This window comes from Sphaeramia orbicularis, chromosome 10 (genome assembly GCF_902148855.1).
Source record: "Sphaeramia orbicularis chromosome 10, fSphaOr1.1, whole genome shotgun sequence".
Taxonomy (NCBI): Eukaryota; Metazoa; Chordata; class Actinopteri; order Kurtiformes; family Apogonidae; genus Sphaeramia; species Sphaeramia orbicularis.
Genome location: NC_043966.1, coordinates 52,442,005 through 52,462,614, shown reverse-complemented (window position 1 = coordinate 52,462,614; position 20,610 = coordinate 52,442,005). Strand labels below are relative to the sequence as shown.

General features: G+C 37.3%; 1 protein-coding gene across 5 annotated transcripts in view; it reads left to right on the top strand.

Annotated features, from left to right (window-relative positions):
- The window catches only part of LOC115427076 (cancer-related regulator of actin dynamics), an 89,217-nt gene that overhangs the window by 42,164 nt on the left and 26,443 nt on the right, over window positions 1–20,610 (top strand). For all 5 annotated transcript variants that reach the window (XM_030145459.1, XM_030145462.1, XM_030145464.1 and 2 more), the window contains 3 exons: window positions 9,758–9,932; window positions 12,845–12,971; window positions 20,103–20,240. In XM_030145459.1, coding sequence (XP_030001319.1) covers window positions 9,758–9,932; window positions 12,845–12,971; window positions 20,103–20,240 — 440 coding nt within the window. The remainder of the gene's footprint in view (window positions 1–9,757; window positions 9,933–12,844; window positions 12,972–20,102; window positions 20,241–20,610) is intronic.

Sequence of the window (20,610 nt, the reverse complement as noted above, 5' to 3'; positions counted from 1 at the left end):
ACTTGACAACGGACTGTAATGTAAGTTACCAGATGGAACCACTAGCATGATAGGTGATCTTTTGAGATAGCTAGCAATGAAAATTCACTACAGGTTCACTTAAAGTAAATGTTTGATTGTTTCCAGTGTCTCTCCCTGGAAATGTTATGACTTTGTCTCCAGTTTTCATGTGTTTTAGTCTTTTTCTTTGAATTTGGTTCATCCAAAGTCATCACAACCCTGTGCCAATCACAGTCATGGCTGTTCAGTCATGGGTTCACAATCATTGTCATTGGCGATGCATAGGAATGGGAATCGAGAACTGGTTCTTTTTGAGAACCGGATCCCAGTAGCTCGATTCCTTGGAATCATTTGCCTGCTTATCGATTCCACCTTCGTTGCACATGTGCGATGACATCACACGTACGTTGCATTGTTTTGGTCAGAACGTACCCAACATGGTGTTGAGGCAGAAAGTCTAAAAAGACGACATAGGTTACAGGTTAGACAGACAGATAAGGTGGGGGGGCATTGCCTTGATTCTCCTGAATGTAATAGAAATGTGTCAAACTGTTCATGCATGGACTCGTTCCAAGTTCCTGTTCAAAAGTTCTTGCCTCTTTTATCCCACAACACATTCCTGTTTGGTCTAAACTGTAAATTCTGAAACTTAGAGCTGTTAAAGTTCAGTTGCACAACAAAAAGGCAATGGTTATGCCTTTTTTTTAAGTTATTAATGCGTTGTATTTTTGATACCTACAAGAAATACTAAGTTGAAAGTAATTAAATTTTATTTATTTTTATTTGTATTTGCAATTGCCTCTCTGGAAATGTTTCTAGTCAAGATAATACATTTTGTTGCTCATGCACAATATGAATGTAACAAATAAAACTGTTAATTATCAAAAAAACAAAAAGAAACCGATTGGTCCTTCATTATTAAGTGAAATACCTAATTTAACCTTGTTTTTATAATTGCTCTATAACCAAGCAAAAATAAGTTTTATCTGATTGCTCGATTAATCGAAGGAATTTTCAGTAGAATACTCGAATACTAAAATATTCGATAGCTGCAGCCCTAATTTTTATATCTACATAAAGAAGAATGAAGCATCACACAATCATGTTCATCTACCCAGATAGCTAGTTGGATACTCTGAAGGGCATTAATGGCAAACAGTATTTTGATAGTGCAGTAGTACAGCAGCAGATCAGCAGTGAGACTTCAAAGATGCAGCAGAGACGACGAGGTTGGGCCAGGTCTGGATCCTCTTATGGCCGCTGGCAGGAAATGAAGGCCCAGTGAAATCTGTCATCATTTCCCACTCATACACACACACACACACACACACACACACACACACCCAGTCTGTGCAGATGGACAGCACATATGCAGCTGATGTGATGGGAACAAAGCTGCAGTGCAACACGAGGTCACAGATGTGGGAGTGTGGCTGTTGTAGGATTGTAAAACTGCACGTCTCACTTTGTTGAGTCATGTCCAGTCCACTCCTGCTGCAGAGGTGACCGTCAGCCATGACTCCACACTCTACCAGTCATGTCCATCTCAATCTGTTATTAACCCAGTGATGGTGGCAGCTAGACAGCTTATCAGTGATTGGCACCGGGTACAGTGTCCTGTGTTGTAATTGGATCAGCAGTGTGAGACGGATTGGCATCTTTATATAGAAAACACACAGGTTTGAACTGGCTTCATTCATTCAGTCATTGCAGAGTTAATCAGTAGGAGCCGTCACTTCGAAAACAACAGGTTAAGGTGCAAGAAAAAAAAGGAAAAAAAGCTTTGTTACTGTCAGGCTCAAGTAGGGCTGTGTATTGGCAAGAATCTGGAGATACGATACAAATCACAATACTAGGATCACGATACGATATATCACAATATATCATGATACTGTTAAAAAGGCAATTTTTTGTTTGTTTCTTTTTTTAAATGATTATTTCTTTGAAGAATTGAATTACACCAGAAATCTGCACAAATACTAAACACATTTTTATTTGATCACAACAGGATCTAATGCTATATCAACTTACACTGAAATTCTGTTCAAACTGAAATTCTGTTTTACAGACATTCCAGTTTCAGATCCTGTTCAAATGTTCAGATTCTATTAGTTCAAAACTAACATCAGAACAGTATTTTAGTTCAATCCCAACAAAGGAACTAAAATTATTTAATAAAAGAGTGTTCAATAAGAATAAATAAAATATAAACAAATTGAACCTCCACAATATCTGCATTTGAATAAATACCAAAAAATATCGATACAGTACTGTTTAATATCGATACAGTATTGTGAAATGAAATATCACGATATATCGCAGAACCGCTATTTTCTTACACCCCTAGGCTCAAGTGCTCGTGGTTAGAAGCTCATTGAGAGAACAGATTTTCAGGACTTTTTAAAAGGGACAATCAGAGCCGTTGCTTGACACTGTTGGGGCCCTGGGCGAGAAGGGCTCATTGGGCCCCAGGGGCAACAAAATTCTTTGGGAATCCCACCCTGAATGCCAAACAAATAGGCATGTACTGTGATGATTATATAAGCAACAACTTTATTAATTTATTTTAAGTAAATAATGTCCAAATAAAGATCTATATAACAAAATATGATAATAATAATAATAATAATAATAATAATCTTTATTTATATAGCACTTTTCATACATTAAAAACTGTAGCACAAAGTGCTTTACATATCAGTTTAAAAATCAGTACCGCCCCCCACCCACACCCACCCACTCACCCGCACACACACATACACACACACACACACACACACACACACACACATATACATGCAAACCCACAAGCTCACACATACTTAAGAAGACTGGCTGAGCACGGGTAGACCAGAACAAAAATGTACAAGTAAAAGTAAAAGAGGAGGCGCTGTCTCAGGGAGCCATCCGCACCAGGAGGCAGCCGCCGACCCCGGCGACCAGGCACCAGCCACACAGCCCTGCATCCCAACCAGTGGGAGAGGGCCAACTGGGACCCCCACCCACCAGAAAGGAGCGGACCCCAGTGAGAGAAGGCGCCACAGCCCCCGGAGTCCACAGCCGCCCCCCGGCATGGAGGGCTCCCTCTGATGAAACACCAGAGAATAAGAAACATTAAAAAGATATAAAAGAATTGATTAAGAGAAGCTAAATTTAAGACATATATCAAAATAATAAAAATATTAAACATTAAAATGATAAAACAGAGGCACTGGTTAAAAGAATCTTAAGATATATATATTAAATATAACTATAAAACCTTTGAGTAGATAAAACAGAAGCATCAGTTAAAAGCCAAATTAAAATTATGTAGGAAGTATAAAAAGTTGACAATCAACAATGTATTACAGACTTATATGAACTGTATACACTTCAGGACATTTACTTAAAGAAATAGTGCAAATGCAGTAATCAATAAGTAAAAACACAACAAGAATAACTGATAGAATGCTTAAAAATATTTGAGGACTTTAGCTTGGCTTATGTTCTTTAACATGCTGTGCTAGGGTCTTCCATACACAATAACCACAATAACTCCAGCATCTGTGCTCACTGAACACACACCACAACCTTTAGATTTTTTCACCGTTTTTCATAGTTATCATGTAATTGTCTTTTTTGAATCACCTTGGGGGCATTTCTAAATTTTGAGGAAAATCAAAGTCTGATTTGATTTTTTTTTTTTTTTTTTTACAAGTTTTTATAACTGCCCTTTTTACTGCACCCAATACAACTGTGTAGAATAATTATTTTCACTTGAACATTATTCAACAGTATGTCCCACCCACAGAGACGTGCTGTTGCAACAAGATAATCTACATTATTATTACTTCATCTATTGGAGATCACAATGTTAAGACTAATCAGTGTAAGTGCAAGAACAATGATGTTAAATTAAAATCAAATAAAATGCTGCAAAACAGCTAAGATACACATGATAAAACAAAGTAAAAGAAAACAAATGAAGATATGTAATTAGAAATGATAAAATAATTATGCTAATTCTAATTTCTACAGGTGCATTTGAACAGTGTTCTGAAATGACTGTATTCCACCAGACCCTCTCAGTTCTTCTTCCAGTATTTTCAAAGGTCATCATCTTCTCACCGTGTAAGAGGCCTGACATTTCCACTTTTTCCCAACATCAGGAAAATATATTTCTAATGTTAGCCTGACAATGACCATAGAGCTGCCGCACTGACCTTCTATAGTTAGTCGGCCCTTCTAATGCCAGCAGACCTTTAAAAACTTAATAGTGTATTGTACCTAAAATAGCACATGATAAATGGCAGCGTCAGCTGGTGTTTCCCCCTGATTTCTGGTTTTGCCAATGTGGAAAGGTCTCTGAAGTGTCATCAAAAGCATGCGGGGATCTCCTCAGTGAATACAGCAAGAGAGTCCTGTGTGGTCCAGACAGAGTAGAGGAGGAAATATGAGCATCTATGTGTGCAGGGCTCTCAAACTCCTGTTCTGTCAGGTTCCACATTCAGCCTGATTTGATCTGCAGTGGGCCAAACCAGTAAAATAAGAACAGAAGAACCTAAAAATAATGACAACTCCAAATTCTTGTCTATGTTTTAGTGTGAAAAACCCCCCATTAAATTATGAAAATACTTTTATAAACTATCCAAACAAAAAAGATGTGAATAACCTGAAAAAAACTGAAATTTCTTAAGAAAAATCAGTGCAGTTTTAATAATATTCTGCCTGAACTTCTCATTAGTCCATGTGCATTCTGGATCAGATCTACAGACACTAAATACTGAGGAACAGACTGAAAAGAGTTCAAACTGGACTGAATTTAATACAGACATGTCAGGTTGTTCATATTTGTTCGGTTATTCACCTTTTATTGTTACAGGATAGTTTGTAAAATGTAAATATTTTCAAAATTTAATGTTATTTTTTGCACGAAAACAAAGACAAAAATTTTGAAACCAACACCATCTGATATTAAAATGCTTTAAAAGGCAATTCACATCAATTTTTCAAAATTATTTTTATAATGATAAAAGGATAAAGGTCATAAAACTATACTGAAAATAGAAATATATGATCGAGATTTCAAATTATAGCAATGATCAGTTATGTTATTTTTCATTCTTAGAGAACTGTCCGAGGGACTGAATTTAGTTCATGTAAAAGGTCCGCAATTTTCTTGAAAATCCTTTTTTGACAAAAATTTTAATGGATTTGGAAACTTAAGATGTGATACTATTGAACGACAAAAAGTTTGAAATCATTATCTATATTCAGAGGGCTGGTCTGGTCTGGTCTGGTCTGGTCTGGTCTGGTCTTTCTCCCGTGTCTGCTCCCTGATCTGGTCTGCCTGGTCCACATGCTCTTCTTGACCGTCGTCTTTTGTTTTTTTGTTAACAGTGTTCTGTTTATGGTTAGTTTATTTAATAAATCACTGTTACTTTTTTGTACCTCCTCCTCTGTCTCCATTTTTGGCACAACCTTAGAGCCAGGTTGTGACAACAGGTGCGTGACTTGACCCAATTGTCATTATTTATAGGCAGAATGTAATATTTTTTCACATTAAACTGAGAAGAAAATCTGGAGTCATTATTTTTTTGTGGGTTCTACTGCTGTTATTATTTGACTGTAGATCAGATTGGTCTGGATGTGGAACCGCAACTAAAATGAGTTCCACAGCCTGGACTGTGGAATTTTTGCACTTTACAAATTCATCCCAGAGGCTGAATTGGAGGCTTTGGTGGGACGCATTTGGTCCCCGGGCTCCATGTGTGACACCCTTGTATTTGTATTTGGATGGTAGTTCATGTAAACAGCACAGCAGGTGCTACAGTATGTGTCAGTGATTGTGTTTCTGTGGTGTTTCTCACAAAGTGAAGTCAGCTGTTCATGTGTATGTTTGAGTGCATTTGTTAAATATCACAGCATATCTAGTCAAATAAATCGTCTTTACCGTGTTGTGATGTGTTTTCAAGCCAATGACCCAGAACTGTATTTAAGCGTCTTGGCCTGAGTTCCAGATTCAGATTCCAGACATTTTTCTGCTGTGATTCAGTTCCAACCATGACGCATATTTTTAGAGAAAGAGAAGGAATGCTCAAGGTTTCCCCGGCAGAAGAAGGACAAAAATGACACATGCAGTTTATAAAGAGCTGCGTCTTATTTTAAGCCTGCTCAAAAGCAGTTCCATGGCCCAGGGACGGGAATTCTCCAGACAGTTGGATCACAGTTGGGTTTGTGTTCTCGGAGCTGCTCTTTTGTTCACGGCTCCTCTATTTCTATGACTCTGGGTTTTTTTGGTCTCAGTGCAGTCTCGTACCTGAGGCCTTCAGGGTCCTGAGGCCGGTTACCTGTCTTACACCTTTTCCTGTCAGTGAATGGCGCTGGGTTAGTTGAAAGAATGCACAGTAACTGTAGGATCAGTACTCAGTGAATCTTCATGGTGATGCCACTGAGCTGCCTGGTGGGTTTTACCAAACCTGGACCTGTGGCGCAAAGCAAATTCAGACCCAGGATTTCTTACCTGGATCAACAAAACCAACCATTCATGAACTTGAAAGTGGTTATCAACCAGCTGAAGGGCTTGTGGATCTAGACCACTTGCACAATTTCTCTAGTTTTCTTTGCTTCTTTTCTAGTTACATTTGTAGTTCCATTCCATTCCACTTAATGTCATCCTATTAACATCTTTTACTTACATCTTACATCTACTTACATCTTTAATAACAACTTTTACTAAATCTAATTGAGCAAAATGTGCTGTTTGCAAACTAATATAAAACAGTTTGGTTGTAATTAAGAATATCTGTCTCCTTTTTAGTCTGGGTGTTTGTGCCAAGGTTATTATCGTTAACGAAAATGAACAAAATGATGAAAACTAAAACTGAAAAAACTTTTTCATTAACTGAAATAAATAAAAACTTGAATTAAAGGAAAAAAAACAATAACTAACTGAAACTGTATTGTGTGTTTACAAAACTAACTAAAACGTATAAAAATTATGGATAAAATTCCCTTGGTTTTCGTCTTTGTCAGTGTTGCTATAGGATAGAACATGTGAAAACTTCGTCTCAGATCAGTGATATAACAGAGGTATAGACGTCAGGAGGCCAACGGTGAAAGTATGGAAAGTTTCAGTTTCGTTTTCACGTAAGTGATGTGTATGGATCGCACCCCCACCTACATTAACCCCTCCAACCTGCTACAGGGAATTTACCCGGGTGTATGTACATATGTTTGTGTCTGTGCTCAGTCAGAGCCGCCCCAACTCCACCCCCAAATAAAGCGTCCAGGGTAACCTCACTGATTTCTTTGAATAGGACGACGAGGAAGATAAAATATGTGAAAAAACTGAAACTAATACTAAAACTAAACTAAACTAAAACTAAGTATTCAGAAAAAATGGAAACTAATAAAAACTAGCAAACCTGCTCTAAAAACAAATTAAAACTAACTGAATTAGAGAAAAAAAAGTCAAAACAAAATAAAACTAAACTATAATGAAAAATCAGAAACTATGATAACCTTGGTCTATATGAAGGCTAAAGAGTCGCTCAGACAGACGACTGGTGGGCTTTCACGTTCGACTGAAGGCAGTTTGTAGCTGTTTACAGAGTTATAAAACAGTTGGAGAGTTTTTCCACTGCTGTGCTAATGGATGTGGACTCACTTGAGGGGAGGTTTTACAAGCGCAGGTATGTGTGTGCATGTGCTTTCACGTTCGTGCACACTCATGGGTCTGTGTGTGGCTTTACCTGGGGGGGGCTTCCACAGCCCACACTGGCCTAACCGCTCAAACTGCACTTCAGATGAGGGCAGCATGTAAAGAAAATGGACGTGTAATTTTGTCATTAATAAATCACTGTACCCTTCAGTTTAATGACTCACCGTGAAGCTGAGACAAAGGTAATTCTCTAGACCAGGGGTGTCAAACATACGGTCCGGGGGCCAAATGTGGCCCACCAACGGTTCCAATCTGGCCTGTGGGATGAATTTGTGAAATGCAAAAATTACACTGAAGATATTCACAAAAATCTAAATTAGGGGTGTAAGAAAATATCGGTTCTGCAATATATCACAATATTTCATTTCACAATAATGTATCAATATTAAAAAGTACTGTATCGATATTTTTAGGTATTAATTCAAATAATATTTTAGAGGTTCATTTTTGTTTTTTTGTTTTTCTTCAATTTTTATTAAATAATATCAGCTCCTTTGTTGGGATTGAATTAAAATAATGTTCTGATGTTAGTTCTGAACTAATAGAATCTGAACATTTGAACAGGATCTGAAACTGGAATGTCTGTAAAACAGAATTTCAGTTTGAACACAGTTTGAACATTTTGTGATAGAACATTAGATCCTGTTCTGACCAAATTAAAATGTGTTTAGTATTTGTGCAGATTTCTGCTGTAATTCAGTTCTTTCAGGAAATAATCATTTAAAAAAAAGAAACAAACAAAAAATTGCCCTTTTAACAGTATCATGATATATCGTGATATATCATATCATGATCCTAGTATTGTGATTTGTATCATATCGCCAGATTCTTGCCAATACACAGCCCTAATCTTAATTCAGGTTCCACATACAGACCAGGAAAATATTATCATAATAAACTGTAAATACTCACAACTCCAAATTTTTCTCTTCATAAATGTAAACATTTACATGTAATTTTCCTGCATTTACACTAAAATAAACTATGATTTCACAAAAAACATAAATATCCTGAACAAATATGAAAAACCTGAAATCCCTAAAGAGAAGTCAGTGTCATTTTAACAATACTCTGCCTGATACTAAATGTTTGTGTAATTTGTAGATCCACTGTCATCTGTATGTTGAAATGTACATGTATAAATGATAAACTGAGGCAGAATATTGTTAAAATTGCCCTTATTTCTGGTATTTCATGTTATTCACATTGTTTTAAAGGACAGTTTGTAGATGTAAACATTTTCATCATGTAAGGAAAGTTTGGAGTTGACATTATTTATATATTATTATGTTATTATTTTACTGGTCTGGCCCACTGCAGACCAAATTTGGCTGAATTTGAGCCCTGAACTAAAATGAGTTTGACAGCTATGCTGTAGAACACAGGTGTCTAACATGCAGCCAGAGGGTCCAGTCCGGCCCTTGGGATAAATTTGTGAAATGAAAAAATTACACTAAGATATTAACAATCCTTTTACTTCAGGTTCCACATTCAGACCAGTTCAGTCTCCAGTGGGTCAGACCAGTAAAATACTATCATAATAATAATAAATAATGACAACTCCAAATGTTTCTCTTTGTAAATGTAAATATTTTCATGTATTTACACTAAAACAAAGTATAATTTTGCAAAAATTGTGAATAACCTGAAATGTCTTAAGAGAAGCAAGTACAATTTTAACAATATTCTGCCTGTTACTCAATGTTTTATGTGTTTGTAGATCCACTGTGATCTGTACGTTCTAATGTACATGTGGAAATGATAAACTGAGGCAGAATATTGTTAAAATTACACTTATTTTTTCAGTTTGTTCATGTTATTCACATTGTTTGAAAGGATAGTTTGTAGATGTAAACCTGTTCATAATGTAAATTAACTTTTTTTTGCTCTAAAACAGAGAAAAGTTTGGAGTTGACATTATTTATATATTATTCTGTTATTATTTCACTGGTTTGGCCCACTGCAGATCAAATTTGGCTGAATTTGGCCCCTGAACTAAAATGTGTTTGACACCCATGCTCTGGACGTTAAACTTTCTGTCACTTGTTCTTTCAGGAAAGAAGAAGTCCAAGTTTCAGACATTTAAAAAATTCTTCACTAGAAAGAAGAGAAAGGAGCCATCGTCCTCTGGAGCAGAAGCAGCACTTAAAGGCAGCCAATCAACTGACAACATTAGCAAAACATCTGAAAATAACACACTCACACAATCTGAGAAAGAGAAGGGCTCTGGGTAAGACCAAACACACACAAACACACATGCACTGTTATTTAAGCATGATTGTCTGTCAGCGTTTTAATGTCTGGGATCCTATTTTCCAATTAAAGGAGTCAATTAGTATTACACAGCTACTGATGGAACAGCCATTCCACTGAGCTTTTGCAGGAATTTCTATTTAAAATGCAATTATACAAAAGTGATGTTACTAAATACAAACATCCCAGGTCACAGGTGTCAAACATGTGGCCTGGGGGCCAAATCCGGCCCCTCCAAAGGGTCCAATCCGGCCCTGGTGATGAATTTGTGAAATGCAAAAATTACACTGAAGATATTAAAAATCAATGGTGTGAAAATCATTTGAATTCAGGTTCCACATACACACACATGCAGTCCAATTAGATTTCCAGTGGGTCAGAACCAGTAAAATATTATCATTATAACCTGTAAATAATGACAACCCCAAATGTTCTCTTTGTTTTTTTGGTGTAAAAAAGTAAAATTACATGAAAATGTTTACGTTACCAAACTATACTTTAAAAAAAAAACGTGAACAAATATGAACAAACAGAAATGTCCTCAGAAAAGTAAATGCAATTTGACCAATATTCTGTTACTAAATGTTTTTGTGTGACTGTAATGCACATGTGTAAATGATAAACTGATAAACCGAGGCAGAATATTGTTAAAACTGCACTTTTTTTTCTTAAGAATTCAAGTTGTTCATGTTTTTCACATTTTTAAGGAAACTTTGTCGATGTAAACCTGATCATAATATAATTTTACTTTTTTCACTGTTATTATTTTACTGGTCCGGCCCACTGGAGATCAAATCAGGCTGAATGTGGAACTGAACTAAAATGAGTTTGACAGCCCTGTCCTAGGTCCTTTTTGTTTGTACTGAAATCCCAAATATGGATATAACAGTTAGCTTAATGTGCCTGAAATCATGATTTTTCATGATTATTTTCATGTCATTCCTGGAGCCTGTGCTCCTCCTCTTTGCTCCTCCATGGTCAATAGTTTCAGTCATGACTATTTCTGTCACAGACTGTATATAAAGGTGAACAATAAGATGCCATTTACTCCTGCTGTGACGAAAATGAAGGTAAAGTCCTGTAGTCAGAGCGGCTGCCAGGTTACTTGTGTAATGCACTTAGGAGTTGAGGTCAGTGCACAGTGGAAACAAAAGAGCCGACTGTATGGAAGTAAATCTGTCTCATCAGATTTTGAATTATAAAAGCCATTGAATTTCTAGCAGTGAATTTTTTTGCACTGAAATTAAGTATCTGAATTTTTTTGTCTCTCAATTTAACTATGTTCATAAATTTAGAATAAAAAAAAATTCAGATGCAAAAAATTCAGAAGCAAAAAATGCAAATGCAAAAAATTCAGATGCAAAAAATTCAGATCACACATCCGGGACACCAAGGAAAAGCAACTGATTCTATCTCAAGTTGAACCGACAGCCATCCAACTGAGTTATGTTAGGTTGGTCATGTGACACCGATGCAGGAAGACAGTCAACACGGATGTGTGATCTGAATTTTTTTGCATCTGAATTTTTTGCATCTAAATTTTTTGCATCTGAATTTTTTTGCATCTGAATTTTTTTTTATTCTAAATTCATGAACATAGGTGAATTCAGAGACAAAAAATTCAGATACTTAATTTCAGTGCAAAAAAAAATTCAGTGCTAGAAATTCAATGGCTTTTATAATTTAAAATCTGATGAGACAGATTGACTTCCATAAAACTGACTGGTTCCTGGCCACATATCAGACAGGATTGATCATTATGGTCATCAATCACATGTTGATTTGAAAACAAACATATCCAGACAATGAATCTCTCGTCATGACAGTAAGGAACACAGGTTTTGGGAATGATATAAAAATTATAAATGATTATTTCATGTTGGGTTTGATATGAAAAAAAATATTACATTATGTCTATAAATAATGACAACTTCAAATTTTTGTCTTCGTTTTCGTGCAAAAAATAACATTAAATTAGGAAAATATTTACATTTACAAACTATCCTGTAACAATAAAATGTGAATAACCTGAACAAATATGAACAACCTGAAATGTCTGTATTAAATTCAGTCCAGTTTGAACTCTTTTCTTCCTGTTCCTCAGTGTTTATTGTCTTTGTAGATCTGATCCAGAATGCACATGAACTAATGAGAAGTGGAGGAAGAAGATTGTTAAAATTGCATTTATTTTTCTTGAGAAATTTCAGTTTTTTCAGGTTATTCACATCTTTTTTGTTTGGATAGTTTATAAAGGTAAGTATTTTCATAATTTAATTGGGTTTTTTTGCACTAAAACACAGACAAAAATTTGCAGTTGTCATTATTTCTAGGTTCTTCTGTTCTTATTTGACTGGTTGGGTCCACTGCAGATCAGATCAGGCTGAATGTGGAACCTGAAAGAACAGGAGTTTGAGAACCCTGGTGTGGGTAAATATCTCCCCTTGTGTGAAAAAGATGGAGATAATTGAAGAAAGGAAGCTGATGTTTTAACACCCATCCCCTGGTTTTCCAAACTTGTCTCAGTGGAGGCTCATGGCTTCCTGTTTTCATTTCAGCCAGAGGAATGTGTCTTCCTGTGAACAGTCCTGATTTCCTTTTGTTTTTCTAAGTGGTGCCACTTCCTGTCATGTCTGCGCCTCACTCCTCCTCGGTGTTACAGGATATATCGGCTTGGATTTTTAGTAAATGCAGAGTTCCTCCTAATGTCCTTTGGAAGAAAAATGTATTTGGGGAAATAAACCACGGACACAAACGGGGGATCAGACTTCAAACTGTCAGCATTGTTAGTTAGTTAACTGTATTTTCAAGCACTTCTGTGTATTTGGTTTCACTAGCTGTGATGTTTGACATTCTGCTTTGTTTATTTCTTCCTCTTCATATTCCCCAAAGGTCAAAGATCAGCCTGGGCAGCAAAGCCTTGTCACATGACTCCGTCTTTGTTTCGGACTCTTCTGAGGCCAACGAGGCTCTGGGGGCGTCTCAGGACAGCATTCATGGGAAAGTCAAGTCACTGCAGGTACGTCTAACAAACATAATGCATAAACGTCTAAATAGGGGTGTGAGAAAATATCAGTTCTGCAAAATATTGTGATATTTCATTTCACAATACTGTATTGATATTAAAAGGTACTGTATCGATATTTTTAGGTATTTATTCAAATGCAGATGTTGTGGAGGTTGATTTTTGTTTATACTTTATTTATTATTATTTAACACTCTTTTATTCAATAATGTCAGTTCCTTTGTTGGGATTGAACTCAAATACTGTTCTGATGTTAGTTCTGAACTAATAGAATCTGAACATTTGAACAGGATCTGAAACTGGAATGTCTGTAAAACAGAATTTCAGTTTGAACACAGTTTGAACATTTTGTGATATAGCATTAGATCCTGTTCTGATCAAATAAAAATGTGTTTAGTATTTGTGCAGATTTCTGATGTAATTCAGTTCTTCCAGGAAATAATCATTTTAAAAAAAGAAACAAACAAAAATTGCCTTTTTAACAGTATCATGACATGTCGTGATATATTGTATCGTGATCCTCGTATTGGGATTTGTATCGTATCGACAGATTCTTGCCGATACACAGCCCTACATCTAAAAACATTCACATTGGACCTTTTATATGACGCTCTTTCACCAGAGAGACAGGATTTAAGCCTGTGAACAACAACTATCTAAATTTGGCAGTGTCAGTCAGTCCTTGAAGAAAGTAGTAAATCTCTGACCCTCACCTCTGACCTGCCTGTGGGAGCAGCAGAGAGAAAAGAGGATTTCACTTCAGGGATTTATAAGCAATAATAAACAAACAGTGGAGTCTGAATCTGGTGCTGTAATGCAGAGGTGTCAAACTCATTTTAGTTCAGTTCCACATTCAGCCTAATATGATATATAGAGGGCCGGACCAGTGAAATAATAGGATAAGAACTTATAAATAATGTCGACTCCAAAGGTTTTTTCTATGTTTTTGAGTGAAAAAAGTAAAATTCCATAATGAAAATGTTTACATCTACGAACTGTACTTGAACACAACATCAACAAATATGAACAACCTGAAAATTCTTAGGAAAAATAAGTGCAATTTTAACAATATTGCACCATAGTTATAATTTATGCATGTGAATCACAATTTACAGACCACAGTGGATCTACAAATACACAAAACATTTAATAACAGGCAAAATATTGGTATAATTCCACATACTTCTCTTAAAATATTTCAGGTTCATATTTGTTCGGGCTATTCACATTTTTTGTAAAAGGCTAGTCTGTAAATGCAAACATTTTTGTGTAATTTAACTTTTTTTTACACTAAAACAAAGAGGAAAAAATAGCTTTTTTCATTATTTATAGGTTATAATAGTATTTTACTGGTCTGACCCACTTCAGATTGAATTGACCTAAAATGCAGTGGCGGCTGCTCGTCTTTCAGAGAGGGGAAGCTCATTGTCGGTTTACATAAAAAAACAAGAAAAGCACTCGGAGAGCGCAGACCTCCGCCAAGGCCCCCCCACCCCCAATCAACACCAAAATTTAATCATTTCTTCCTTGTGCCAGTATTAACATTTCCTGAAAATCCATCCATAACTTTTTGAGTTATCCTGCTAACAAACAAACAAACAAACACACGCACACAAAGCAAAGTGATCACAGTTCCTCCTGATGAAGGTGAAAACGTCAAGTTATTTAAACATAAATTCGTCCCTCCGTTCCTTTTAAGAAAATGGTCAGTGACCTTATCGTACCAAGTAAACAAGAAAACATTGAAATTATGTTAAATTGAAACCAGGAAGTACAATGAGTGTGTTTTATTTCCAGTGCAAGAAATGAACAAGTAATTTGGTTTCTGTGATTTCACAGCAGAATGTGTGACGGTATTAAACTGAACTGTGTCAGTGAAGGAGCAGATCTGAAAACAGCTGTCAGTCAAACAGGATTCAGCCTTTGGACCCATCCTCCAATCAGCACGTGGAAGCTCAGCATCCAGCCCGGCCGAGCTCCGCCCACAGCTCCATTCACCCCCAGAGACGCTGAACGTCCGGGGGCGGGACAACATGGTGGCATTTATCCAATTAGCATTCAGTTTAGAGTCAATGAAAAAACCAGTTCCACTCAGTCCCATTGAAGTGCATGGACGCTGAGCGTCTACGGACAAATGCACTGAGCAGAGATGGAGGAGAAAACACAGACAGTGAACAACATCCAGTCCACTGATTTGGGATCAAACTGATTCTGAACAAACTGGTCTGAGAGGAACATGTTCCAACACATTTGGAGTCAATGAAATGAAAGCAACCGAACAGATTTGAGCATTTAATTGGAGTCATTTTAGGGGAAGCTGAGCTTCCACTGCAGTCTGACAGAAAACACCTCTGCTAAAATGATTTTAACATCCTTGATTGTTAATATCTTCAGTGTAATTTTTGCATTTCACAGATTCATCTCATGGGCTGCATTGAACCCTTTGGCGGGCTGGATTTGGCCCCCGGGCCGCATGTTTGACCCCTGTGCTGTAATGTCTTTAGGACTAACAGTGACCCAGCAGTCAAAGGCAGCGCTGTTCAGTCAAGGTGATGACACGTTTACTTAGTGTCATTACAGCCCAGGGGCATAAATAGAACATATATCATGGATGGGATTCAGTTTTATAAATATTAGGCTGTACAAGCCAATCAGTGGTAGAGGGGTGTATCAGCAAGAATCTGGTGATATGATACAAATCACAATACTAGGATCACAATACGATATATCACGATATATTATGATACTGTTAAAAAGGCAATTTTTATTGGTTTTGTTTCTTTTTTTTTTAAATGATTATTTCCAGGAAGAATTGAATTACACCAGAAATCTGCACAAATACTAAACACATTTGTATTTGATCACAACAGGATCTAATGTTATATTTCAAAATTTTCCTGTGTTCAAATTGAAATTCTGTTTTACAGACATTACAGCAGTGTTTTTCAACCTTGGGGTCAGGACCCCATGTGGGGTCACCTGGAATTCAAATGGGGTCGCCCGAAATTTCTACTAATTGATAAAAAAAAAAAAAAAAAACACTTAGTTGAGAGTTGAGAGAGACACTCCCAATACATAAAAGACATGACAAACTCTGAAGCTGAAACTGAAGCACTGTGGTTCTGTTTATGTGTCAAATGTTCATTGTGTAATCTACACCTGGCTTTTCTGCCTCCGTCCACAATAATATACATTATATAGACATTATAAATTATACATTATATAGACTATGTCCTCTACAGTTAAGGTTTATTTGCAACATAGTACAGCAAACTATTACATGATCAAAAACAAATGAATTTTAGAAAAAAAAATCTCTCTGTTTTGAATGTCTGGGGTCAGCAGAAATTTGTGATGTTAAAATGGGGTCACGAACAAAAAAAGGTTGGAAACCACTGCTCTAATGGCTGATAAACTTAAGTGTATGAGTAAAGTCAACACTGGTCTCCATCATTCAGTAAAAGTGTTTTCTGGAGCCTTAGTAAGTACGAGCAGTCCACTCCATTTGAGAGATGTCCCATTGTTTTTGCATCTAACAGCACTCTTCTACAATACTCTTCCTAAGAACACTGTCATTATGTCTGTCACGGTTTAATGGCAAACTGCATCTGGTTTGTTTGGGATTGTAAGTACACTATAATATCTCCAATATGAACATTTCCAGCTGAAGCGGGCTGTGTCCTCTTATCAGGTACGAGGTGTGTGCCAGCCCGGCTAAAGAAAAGCCTTATTGTCCAGTGTTTGTGTTGCACTTAATGGTAAAAGAGTCCTTGAATGACTGTTACAGGGACAAACATAACACACTGATAACAGCTCTGTTAGTTTGAGTTTCTGTGATACACACACACACACACACACACACACACAATGTAAGATGAGCAGTTTCCCTTCGGGGTGCCAGCCAACTGTCCCCAGTGGACATTCTCTTTTCAACAGTGCATGTTCGAACACAGCTTTATACTTCTAACTCAGCTCTCAGTGGTGGAATGTGACTAAATACATGTACACAAGTACCAGTTAGGGTTTCCATTGACTCTACGTACAATTTTGGGTTACTTTTAGTTGAATGATTCCATTTTATCATAATAATAATGGATTAGATTTCTATAGCGCTTTTCTATGAACGCATAGTCAAAGCACACAGTGGATCCATTCTTCATTCGCTCTCACATCCTCCCTCTGGTGGAGTTAAACTACATCTGTATCCACAGCTGTCCTGGGCCAGACTGACAGAGGCGTGGCTGTCAATCTGCGCCTACGGCCCCTCCCACCACCACCAAACGTTCACACACATTCATACACCAGTGTGAGCAGCAGCACTGGAGGGAAGGAGGGTGAAGTGTCCTGCCCAAGGACACAACAGCACATGACTGGGACAGAGGGGGATTCAAACCGCCAACCCTTCGGTTATTGGACGACCCGCTCTACCATCTGAGCCATGGCTGTACTTTATATTCCAACTCTTGCCCCTTTGTCTGACAGCTTCAGTAAAGTAAAGTAAAAAAGTAAAGTAAGTAAAAAGTAAAATAAACTTTATTGTCCCCTGAGGGAAATTCATCTTGGACACAGTGTTACATATCAGTGCTTCACAAGACCAGATAAAAAACATCATCACATGGACACATTATAACAGTGACAGTTAGTCTGTCATATAAAACAGACGTGGACTGCATTTGACAATCACAACGCAGAACACATACAGACGCCTAAAGTGCAGAGGGAAAAAAAAAAGTGCTGAAGTGCTGTGTGTTTGTCGTTCGTTGTTCTATGACACTAGTTTTTAACATCGTTCAGCAGCTTAATGGACGCTGGGACAAATGATAATTTGAGGCGGTTAGTTTTGCACTTTGGGATGCGAAAATTTTCTTTTCAATTCCTGATGGAAGAAGTTCGTATTCAGAGGACAATGGATGAGTCGAGTCTGAAGAGACTTTTGTTGCTTGTTTCATGACCGACTGGTTCTACAGATGATCTATGGACGGATCTTCTCTCATCCCTATAATCTTCGTTGCTGTTTGGTGCGTATTGTCCAGCCTGTTCTGCAGTTGGACTGGTCAGTTGCCGTACCAGGCTGTGATGCCATATCTGATGAGGCTCTCTAAGATAGCTCTGTAAAAAATCTGCATGATCTGCCTGCTGACCCCATACAGCCTCAGTCGTCTTAAAAAACACAGTCTTTGCTGCAGTTTATTGTACAAGTTGTCTATGTGTGGTTTCCAGCAAAGAAGGTTATTGATACGGACCCCTAAGTAAGTACTGTTTCATTCAGTACTGTTTTAGATTACAGTTTTACAGTTTCTCCTTCTTAAAGGTACAATATGTAACACACATATAAAAATGTAATCATATTAATGGCCTTTTTACTTCCAGTGTGTGAACAGCTCATCATGTACCTTACCTAAATCATCCTAATTAACAGCCTGATAAGTAGTTTACTTTGTACAGGTTTTAGGTAGTTTGATATGATTTATGCTCTCACTGTGCAGCGCTAACTAGTTTTAGCTTAGAAATGGAGTTAGCGAGCCTCTAGAAACAACCATCTCCTAGCACAGCACAGACTCCAACACAAACTCCATGGAAGTAAAATTAGATGCATAATGTCTCTGTAAACTAAACCAAACTCTAGCTGGAATTGCTTTGCCACAACATGGAAAATAGGTCTGTTTTTCTATACTTGTGAAAAGTAGTCTTTCTAGCGATACCACATGGGCCACTGAAAACATATAATGATTTAAAGCAGTTGTGTCAAACTCATTTTCTTCCGGGGGCCACTTTCAGCCCAATTTAATCGGAAGTGGGCTGGACCAGTAAAATACTAGCATGATAGCAATAAATAATGACAACTTCAAATTGTTTTAGTGCAAAAAATAACATTCAATTATAACAATATTGACATTTACAAACTATCCAAACAAAAAGGATGTGAATAACCTGAAAAATTAAATTTGTTAAGAAATATATGAACAGTTTTATCAATATTATGCCTCGACTTATCATTTATACACGTGCATTATGGATCAGATCTACAAAGGCACGAAATACTCAGGAACAGGCAGAAAATAGTTCAAATTGTGCTGAATTTTCTTCAGACATTTCAGGTTAGTCACATTTTATTGTTACAGGATAGTTGCTTAATGTAAATATTTACATAATTTAGTGTTTTATGCACTAAATCAAAGAGAAAAAAATTGATGTTGTCATTATTTATGGGTTATTATATCATTTTTGAGTTCGATGCCCTAACTTGCGCTTTGCAAATTCATCCCGCGGGCCAGATTGGAAACTTTGGCGGGCCGGTTTTGGCTCCCGGGCCGCATGTTTGACACCTGTGTCTTAAAGAATATGATGCACTGCTGTAGATGAGAGTTCCCCAGAAAGGTTCCTGTAAAAGACGTTAAAGTAATCTGCACTGAGGGCCAAGGGATACAATTTTGTATTAATTCTCATCTATGCTTGTTTTTGGGAGCAGAAACATATTTAAAAGGAAATGTCTCTTTTATGACGTCTTTGTTACATAAAAATTCCAATAAAACAAAACAAAAAAAGCTGGATGGGAGGGAGTGTAAGACAGAAAAACTATAAATCTTCAAGGTTGAAGCTCTAGTTCAGTACATTTTAGCCGTGCAAAATGTACAGTTTCATGGTAATTACAGTTTGGAATTTACAGCACAAATGCCAAAGGCAGTTAGTGCCACTAAGGGCCTTCAGGGCCCCAAACGGGACCGCCAAAATATAGATGAAAGTAACCAGTAGTATGTAAAGTAGGTCAAATAAGTTCAGCCCAAAAGCACATCCATCAGTATAATGAAATATTATCGCATATAATAGCAAAAGTTTCATACACACTTTGACAGTGTGGAATTAGAACGTTTACTTTCATAAATAACCTGAATACTTTGTCTACCACTGAAGACTGTATCTTATTAAACAAACAGCAGGAGCTGGCTCCTGTTTCTCTGCACTCATACCAGGGAAAGCACCTCCACTTCAGGTTAAATCAGGGGAACTATTTTTCCAAGATTAGAATGTTAGAGGGCTGACGTATTCCCACTGATATCTAAAAACCCATGATTTTCATTGACATGTAGCAACACCAGTAATGCTGTGCTGGGTTTTTATGTTTAGCTCCAGTTGAAGCAGGCCATTAGACTGGGCTCTCCTCCGTCCCTGATGTGCGTCAAGAGGACAGAAGACATGGGAACCATGTCGGAGGATGACGGTCTACCCTGCAGTCCACCTGAATACACGACCCACACAGCCCTGGTAACACACACACACACACACACACACACTTTCCGGACTATAAGCCGCTACTTTTTTCTCACGCTTTGAACCCTGCGGCTTATACAACGATGTGGCCTGAGTATAGATTTTTCTGGGCTAATGGCCTCCAGGGGGCGCTCTAACAGGAAGCACAAAGTGAGACAGACAGGTGGAAGAGGTGATGAAGAGGAGAAGTTTTAGCTTAAAGGTGAAGGAGACTTCCGTGACCAGTTTTTCCTCAGATCTGTCCATCCTCAGTCATATCCTCAGTATCATGAACCTGTCCGTCCGTCTGTCATTACTCACCTGAATCTCTTGCATCACAGTGAACAGTTTCTTAGTGCCGTCCACCAGAAACAAACCGTTTGTT